Source organism: Mirounga angustirostris, unplaced genomic scaffold (assembly GCF_029215605.1).
Source record: "Mirounga angustirostris isolate CCGP_5_RB_7025 unplaced genomic scaffold, mMirAng1.0.hap1 SCAF_14, whole genome shotgun sequence".
Taxonomy (NCBI): Eukaryota; Metazoa; Chordata; class Mammalia; order Carnivora; family Phocidae; genus Mirounga; species Mirounga angustirostris.
In genome coordinates, this window is record NW_026991722.1 from 68,692,729 (window position 1) to 68,701,837 (window position 9,109).

Here is a 9,109-nt window from a genome sequence, read left to right on the forward strand (position 1 = left end):
TTCCCTTGAGTTTTTTTTATCCCAGAGACTTTCAATTTAAAGTAGCCTTGGCCTTGGGTGATTAACTATACTAACACAAGCCAGGCATACTGAATCCAAGCTGGTAACAGTAACAGGTCAAAGAGGCTTTTTTCCTGAAAAATGTGAATTTATCTTAAAATTCAGTTCTGGATATAAAAACCTGACTGTAAGTTTCTGAATATAAACAATGATGAAGTCTGTTTCCCTCTACATACAGCACAACTTTTATACTTAGCCAAAGTTTGCGTGTCAATCTGTAAAGAGGACAGGTTTCAGAATGAATAAAATTGGAAAGCTTGCTAATTATAAGGATACCTCACTTTATTGTGCTTCACAGATACTGCAGTTTTTACAACTGAAGATTTGTGGCAACCCTGTGGTAAACAAGTCTACTGGTACCATTTTTCCAACATCTGCTTATTTCATTTGTGTTACATTTTGGCGATTCTCACACCATTTCAAACTTTTTCATTATTATATTTGTTATGGTGATCTGTGATCAGTAATTCCAACTTGCCGAAAACTCAAATAACGGTTAGCATTTCTCAGCAATACGTACATCGTTTAGACATAACGTTACCGCACACTTAATAGACTATGGTATGGTGTCAACTTTTATATACCCTGGGAAACTGAACAATTCATTTGACTCGCTTTATGATTTTGCTTTATTGCACTGGTTTGGAACCAACCTGCAGTATCTCCCAGGTGGGCCTAGCATTTCCCTTCCCATGTAGCTGCTGGAGTGATTAAAAACACAAATCAGATGTTGCTACTGCTGTTTACGAGCCCTCCACGTAGCCATGCCCCATTTAAAGAATGAAAATCACGGTCCTAAGCGAGGTCTCATTTACAATAAATCTGTTAAACTTGTCTGTTTCTAAAATTTCGTAGATACTTGAACACTTATGACAAATACTTCTCAGATATAATCCTTACAACAGCAGTGAAAAGTTGTGAAATAGGGCCTTGCATTTGTTATTCCAGGTATTATTTATTCCTCATAGTGACCGTTACGTATAAAGTTAGATACTAGCTTTTTAGAGATGAGAGTTTATAGACTTTCATAGAAACTCAGGTATTAAGATTAGAGAAGAAACTGAGTAAAATCCTATACATTTAAAGAGATGAGTGCCCATGACTGAATTCTCATCAGACATCTTGAAAAATAACACAACTTGTTTGGGGGGGGAAAAAAAAAGTCATAATGGATAAAAAGACCCTCTAGCCCTAACTGACTCTTCAAAAGCAGCACTAGTAACTGATGTTTTTCCGCAAACTTGTCTATACAAAAGCATATACAATCACGTGTATTCATTAAAGATACGAAGCTAATGCTGTTCTACCACTTGGTTCGTATGATGGGAGCGCAGCTGGTGCAGGGACGCTCTACGGATACAGGACAGCGGTTGTGACTCCTAACGCTCAGGTGTTTGCAGGGCGGGCACCGAGCAGAACAGTCAGCACCCTCCCAGTCTGATGGCTGCATTCCCATGAGGGGACCTACTAGTGAATGGTACCATTGCGGCTGCTACGTGGGACAAGATGCCATCCAAAAGCTGGTACACCTCTACAAGCCCACGGGGAGCAGCATGTTTTCCAACTGCCAGCGTTTGTAAAATGGCAAAAAATAAAATGGTGCAGCACAAACAGCAACAGCCTTCATCTCCCTTGTCCACTCTCCCCCCGGCTGCTGGACATGGTGGGTGGGTTTTCCAAGAGCGCTCTGTGCGCGGAGAGACTGGCCCGCTGTCATTTCAGGAAGTTTCCAGGGTGCCCAGCAGTGGTCACAGCACAGCTTACACCGCCCTAAGACCTTAGATTCATCCTCTACTGTTCATGGACGTCACCGGCTGTGATGAGACACCTGAGGAGGTGGGAACGTAGCGCAAGGAGTAAAGCAGCTCTGTCTCCTTGCCATCCGGCCGCCTCCACACTAGTTTCCCACGCCCATCCCAGCTGGAAAGCCGTGTCCTTACATTAATTCCCCGTGTGCATAGGGGTGTTTCCTGTATCAAAACCAAATGGAACTGTAGAAAAACCTTACATCAAGCATCCAAATACTTCATGTTTGTAACAAAGCACAGAAAAAACACAATTTTTGGAATCAGAACTGGTGTTCTGACCTCACCAGCGGTCCTAATTTTGGCCTTGGTTTTTGCACTCAAGAAACAGGGCGAGCCGGTACAACACAAAGGAAACCAAAGTTACAAACGTTAAAGACAATCCAGCTTGTGACGAAATGAATAATGAATAATGACTAATGAATAAGCACGCGTATGCTCAGTTTAGAACTTAATCGCTCTGAGAGCGAACACAGGGCCCTGGCAAGAATATCCTTTTTCACTTCCAAGGAGAAAAGAAATCCTGTGGCACTTTCCTTAAGTACAGGCTGCAGAGCCGAGAGAGGGCCTGTTCTTCCTGAAGGACTGCCGGGACCCCCTATAGCGACTCTGGACCCCGGCTACCATCTCCCATCTACTACTGCACTCGCACATGACGTCTTTTTACTCCGCCTTCACCTTGGGACTTGGCTGCTGCTCCTACTGCTCCTCTCTGTCGTCCACGGCCAACTAATTCCCCTTCTGCTGCCGGCTGCTGAGGCCTGGGCTGGACGTAGCCAGGCTGCTGACTCTACGGCGACAGATGCAAACAAACAGCATGCTTTTCATGTCAAAAGGCCACAGGTCAGAGGAGACAGTCTTCAACAAGTCTAAGACATTCAAACAGAACTGACCTACGTTGGTAACCAAGTATCGTATTCCTATAAAGAAGTTTCTTCAAGAAGGGTCACTAACTGGGGGATGGGCATGAAGGAGGGCATGTGATGTGATGAGCACTGGGTGTGATACACAAGTGATCAATCACTGAACTCTACCTCTGAAACTAATACTACACTATATGTTAACTGAATGTCACTAAAACTTAAAAAAAAAAAGAAGAGTCACTAACTAAAGAACCAGCTCTTCAGATGCTCAGGAAATAAAACAGGATCATCCTTGTTCGGCTCCTATGTCCTTCACAGGACAGTTTTTAAACTTATCTTCAACAGCCTAAGCTGAGAAAGACATAGCAGGTTTTTGTTTTTCGGGTACACGTTGTGTAGGTGAAAGGTAGAGCACTTACCGCAGCGGCCCCCACGTGCTGCACCGTCTCCTGCCCCCGGGCCCGTCCTCTGGCTCTGGCTCTGGCTCGCCCAGTCATTCTTCTTCCTCAAGGGGAAACAGTTGTAAAGACAACACAACACACACAACTACGTTTGACGGTTTCTACAATGTTCCCTTTAGATGTATTGAAGATTCCACAGTAAGCTCCTGAATCAGCACCTATTTTTCTAGCCTCTCCTAACAGAGTTGAAGGCAATACCCCTGCCTTCAACAAACACAAGTCCTTACTGTGCACTGGGCGGTGTGCTGGGTGGCAGGGCTAAAGTGCAAGACTTGTTTTAATATAGACTTCCATTTTTTGTCGAATTACTATCTCAACCAAACTTTGGAAAAACTGTTAAAGAGAGGTCGGAGGGCCGGTGACTAGCTCTTTCACTCGTGGGTATGTATCTATGAAGCTGGGCCCGTGCTGCTTGTTTGAGGTCAGGCCCATTTCCCTAACTCTTCCACGTGCCCACCGCATCCTCCCGAGTCCTCCCACAGCGCCACGTGCAGCTTACACACCCAAACCTCTCTCTACAGCACACCGTTTACGTCCCACAGTTTCATTCTTGGTGGGCGGCACGACCATCCACTGGGCCTCTAAAGAAAAAGGACGGAGCCCCTGCTCTCCCAATGCCTCCTCTGTTGCTCGTACTCCTTTGGACCGCACAGCGCTCGCCATCTCAACACCACAGTGTAAGTGGCTGGGAGCCAGGGCCCATGTTAGGATCAGAGAGACCACCATGCATAAAGTGGATGCACCCCCCAGCCCCACCAGAGCAGAAAGCCTTGTCGTCAGGTCACGCAGGGTGGGGACCTCAGAACTAGTCTGCCCGAACGCGACTCCTTCACAGCAGGGACGTAACCTGAGATTCACGTCTTTGTTTGTGAAACGGAGTTTTAATAACCCACCACGCAGGTCCAGCATGCGGTTCAAGTGAGAACACACATGATGGGCTTATAAAGTGCTTGGCACACAGTGAGCATTCAACACATCTTAGCCCTAGGGGGAAAGGCGATAAAATTGTACGTACAAGTTTTTAAAAGTTTAATGAAGGAAATAAGCAGGATGTTCCTACAGCAAAGCAAGCAGGAACTAATCTACGTACTGAAGTCGGCCTCCTGTGAAGCCATCACTTAAACAGATGCAAGAGATCAGGAAGCGGCAGGCACATGGTACCAGGCTTCCAGAAAAAAGCCAAGTGTGGAGAGTGCGGCCCGCCTGTGGGGCTGGAAGATGCCCTGCGTGGCCGCAGCGCACTAAGGAAGGAGAGCTGGTGCATCAGAATGCGCAGGGCCTCGCAGGCAACAGGGGGGAGAGCGGATTCCACCTTCCATGCGGCGAGAGACCACTGAAGGTTCTAAATACCGAGAGGCAGCCTGCGACATCATTTACATTTAAGGTCACTTTAAGTCAGGTCTTCATCTTTTCTCAGTCTTCACAGCTTCTAAAATTTTTTGTTCGATGAGGACCTTCCTAGAGACAAATCTAATGACGTTCTCCAACAGTGAGAGACCTCGCCGACTTCCTATTCCGTTCTACAGGATTAGAAGCAAACGCGTGGACTCGCCGAATCACAAAACCCTACACAATCGGGCTCTGACGCCGCAGCTTCCAGAGCAGGTTCAGAACGTGATCTGCCCAAGTGCCAGCGTTTTAGAACTAATCTTTAGCGCCACTTTGAAGTTGTGTGCATTTACGCTGCCGTGTTCGGACGACAGCCACACACACCTCGCGGGCACACGGGACCTGCTGGCGAACACGCTCGGGTCTCCTGCTGACGTGCGCAGAACGGGCCACCTTGCAGCAGGGGACAGCCTTTGCCAACCACCGTGCCCCTCTCTTCCCCCTGCCTTACAGCAGCTCCCACACCGTGCGGGGGCTCCCTTCCTCCTCCCGCACACCTGCACGCTAGGCTGCTAGCCCTGGTTCGGTCCCGGCACCCAGCCCGGCACGGGGGGGCGGGGGGGGGGCTCGCAGGATCGGGAGGTTTGGGTTGCTTTCTAAAGCAGCGATAAGCTGAGCCGCCACCCCCAGTGTCTCCACAGCGCCGCTCTCAAAACGGGATTTCTCTGCGGCAACACCCGGAACTTGCTGGACAGAGGCGGCCCCCACTCCCGACCTAGCGGGTCCACAGCTCACGCCAGCGGGCCTCCAGGTGGTGCTCACATCACCCAAGACGCCCGCAACCACGCGCAGGTGCGGTACGCGGGCCCGGAGCGGAGGGCTGCCCGGTCCAGCGGCGTTCCCGCCTGTATCCCTCCCACCTCGGGTGCCCCGATGGGCGACAAACTCCACGGTCACCCTCAATGAGACTCCGAGGCGCCGCCTCCCGTCGTCCCAGCCAGAAACGACGCCGTTCAAACTGCCGTCCCCCGGGAGCCCCCGCGGCCCCGGGCAGCGCCCAGCAACGCCCCTGACCTTAGCACCGCCCAGGAACGACCTCACCCCAACCCGGACGGTGCTCCCCACACCGGGGGCGCCCCCCCGCCCTGCGCCGTCCCGGAGGGAGCCCTTCGACCCAGGCGGCGCCCAGACAGGAAGCCCCCGCGCCCCGGCGACGTCGCCGACCTCGGAAGAGGCCCCCGCACTGCCGGGGCCCGCCCCCCGCCCACGGCGCCCCTCCAACGGCACGCCACCCCCGAGCCCACGCACCGCGGCCCCCGGCGCCCCGCCTCACCAGGCCCACCGCGGCGGCCGCACGAGAGCCCGCGCACCCGGCCGCCGCCGCGCCGCCAACCGCCGCCCCACGCAGGATCCCTCCGCGCCGGGACTTCGCGCCGCTCGCCGTCACCTCACCGTCGGCCGCGGCCCCCCCACGCGGGCGCCGTCGCGGGCGCGGGCGCCGGCGGAAGGAGCGCGGCGCCGGGCGACGACCTCGGCGGCACGTGACGCCGGCCAACGGCGCGGCGAGGACGCGCGCGCGCTGCGCCCTGATTGGCCGGCACGCGCACGGCCGTTGGGGCGGGGGCGGGGCCGGGTGAGCCCCGCCCCCGCCCCGCCCCCGCCCCGCCCGGGCCTCGTGCCCAGCTCCCGCGCAGCCGCAGCGCAGCGCGCGGGGCGGGGCCTGGGTCACTTGTGAGCGTGGGGCCAGGTGCGGCTCGGCGGGCTGAACCCTGGGCGGCCCCTCGCCTTCGAGGCAGTTTAGCTCGTCCAACAGAGAAATGAGGTGGGGGTTGGCCCCCGAGTAAATAAGTGGTTCCAGAGCCGGAGCGGCGGACGGACGTGCACCTGCCCATTTACGTGCGCGCAAATGGTGTGCGCGGTGCACGCGCGTGGACGTGCACGGCCGCGGTCGCCAGCCTTGCTCACCTGCGTCGTCACCTGGGGGGCTGCCCTCCCCTGGGGATTCTGAGTCGCAGGTTCAGTTGGCGCGTCGGCTAACCACCGTCTCGCGACAGTTGGCGGGTGATGCTGCCCAGGTGCTCCCGGGTGCACCTTGATACGAGGGAATTAGACGCCGTCGACAGGAATTTGTTTCGTCGTTGGGCAAACCCAACGCGGTTAAAGCTGTCCTAAGCATCGTAGAATAGGACGACAGTTATTCGTCAGGCTGGGAAATGGGACTCCTTATGTAGCTAGTACGCCCAGTAATAATTCAATAGTTTTTTTTAATTTTATTTATTTATTTGCAAGAGAGAATGAGATAGAGCACGAGAGGGGGAGGGTCAGAGGGAGAAGCAGACCCCCCGCCGAGCAGGGAGCCCGATGCGGGACCCGATCCCGGGACTCCAGGATCATGACCCGAGCCGAAGGCAGTTGCTTAACCAACGGAGCCACCCAGGTGCCCTGAAGGCAGACTCTTAACAACTGAGCCACCCAGGCACCCCTGCAGTGAACATTTTTTTTTTTAAGATTTTATTTATTTATTTGAGAGAGAATTAGAGAGAGAGCATGAGAGGGGGGAGGGTCAGAGGGAGAAGCAGACCCCCCGCCGAGCAGGGAGCCCGACGCGGGACTCGATCCCGGGACTCCAGGATCATGACCCGAGCAGAAGGCAGTCGCTTAACCAACTGAGCCACCCAAGTGCCCCAGATGTCAAGATTTCTTTTTCTTTTTTTTAAAGATTTTATTTATTTATTTGAGACAGAATGAGAGACAGAGAGCATGAGAGGGAGGAGGGTCGGAGGGAGAAGCAGACCCCCTGCCGAGCAGGGAGCCTGATGCAGGACTCGATCCAGGGACTCCAGGATCATGACCTGAGCTGAAGGCAGTCGCTTAACCAACTGAGCCACCCAGGAGCCCCTAGAGCAGAAATTCTTTAAAAGGAAATAATTTGCCCCAGAATTCCCTTATCTCTGGGAACAGAACCGGGTGAGCATTGGACTCTCTTGTGTGAGGATTTTCTGACATTGAGGATGAGGAGTCCTCCCTCCCGGTCTGTGTTTCAGGGCTTTGGTGGCTCGCCCACTGGGCACGTTCCCTCGGGTGATGAGGGTCAGAGGGTGTGTGATTGCCACCCCCAGGGGAGCCCGTTCTTGCTGCACCTTGCACTTAATTTATCTCCGACCTAAAACAATGTGGCATGTATGACAGGATTTTTATTTTAAGTCTTTTGATGGATTTTTTTTTTTACCTCATTTTGGTGATTTCCTTCTTTGCTACTTATGTTTAAAGATTTTATTTATTTATTTGAGAGAGAGAGAATGAGAGACAGAGAGCATGAGAGGGAGGAGGGTCAGAGGGAGAAGCAGACTCCCTGCCGAGCAGGGAGCCCGATGCGGGACTCGATCCTGGGACTCCAGGATCATGACCTCAGCCGAAGGCAGTCGCTTAACCAACTGAGCCACCTAGGTGCCCCTCATCTATCTTTTTTAACTTAAAAAGTTTTTTGACTTAGAATTTTTTTTTTAAAGATTTTATTTATTTATTTGAGAGAGAGAATGAGAGACAGAGAGCACGAGAAGGAAGAGGGTCAGAGGGAGAAGCAGACCCCCCGCCGAGCAGGGAGCCCGATGCGGGACTCGATCCCGGGACTCCAGGACCATGACCTGAGCCGAAGGCAGTTGCTTAACCAACGGAGCCACCCAGGTGCCCTGAAGGCAGACTCTTAACAACTGAGCCACCCAGGCACCCCTGCAGTGAACATTTTTTTTTTTTAAGATTTTATTTATTTATTTGAGAGAGAATTAGAGAGAGAGCATGAGAGGGGGGAGGGTCAGAGGGAGAAGCAGACCCCCCGCCGAGCAGGGAGCCCGACGCGGGACTCGATCCCGGGACTCCAGGATCATGACCCGAGCAGAAGGCAGTCGCTTAACCAACTGAGCCACCCAAGTGCCCCAGATGTCAAGATTTCTTTTTCTTTTTTTTAAAGATTTTATTTATTTATTTGAGACAGAGAGAATGAGAGACAGAGAGCATGAGAGGGAGGAGGGTCGGAGGGAGAAGCAGACCCCCTGCCGAGCAGGGAGCCTGATGCAGGACTCGATCCAGGGACTCCAGGATCATGACCTGAGCTGAAGGCAGTCGCTTAACCAACTGAGCCACCCAGGAGCCCCTAGAGCAGAAATTCTTTAAAAGGAAATAATTTGCCCCAGAATTCCCTTATCTCTGGGAACAGAACCGGGTGAGCATTGGACTCTCTTGTGTGAGGATTTTCTGACATTGAGGATGAGGAGTCCTCCCTCCCGGTCTGTGTTTCAGGGCTTTGGTGGCTCGCCCACTGGGCACGTTCCCTCGGGTGATGAGGGTCAGAGGGTGTGTGATTGCCACCCCCAGGGGAGCCCGTTCTTGCTGCACCTTGCACTTAATTTATCTCCGACCTAAAACAATGTGGCATGTATGACAGGATTTTTATTTTAAGTCTTTTGATGGATTTTTTTTTTTACCTCATTTTGGTGATTTCCTTCTTTGCTACTTATGTTTAAAGATTTTATTTATTTATTTGAGAGAGAGAGAATGAGAGACAGAGAGCATGAGAGGGAGGAGGGTCAGAGGG

At 52.5% G+C, this 9,109-nt stretch overlaps 1 protein-coding gene across 10 annotated transcripts in view; it reads right to left on the reverse strand.

Annotated features, from left to right (window-relative positions):
• PIWIL1 (piwi like RNA-mediated gene silencing 1) overlaps positions 1-6,045 on the reverse strand; it is a 34,172-nt gene extending 28,127 nt beyond the window's left edge. For 5 of the 10 annotated variants that reach the window (XM_064578201.1, XM_064578199.1, XM_064578198.1 and 2 more), the window contains exons 1-3: positions 5,852-6,045; positions 3,148-3,233; positions 2,544-2,655 (exon numbers count right to left, since the gene is read on the reverse strand). In XM_064578201.1, coding sequence (XP_064434271.1) covers positions 2,544-2,655; positions 3,148-3,225 — 190 coding nt within the window. In that variant the 5' untranslated portion in view covers positions 3,226-3,233; positions 5,852-6,045. Of the gene's footprint in view, positions 1-2,543; positions 2,656-3,147; positions 3,234-5,851 lie in introns of those variants that run through there. The other 5 variants (XM_064578197.1, XM_064578196.1, XM_064578204.1 and 2 more) reach the window with 5 other exon arrangements.
• Between the last annotated feature and the right edge of the window lie 3,064 nt (positions 6,046-9,109).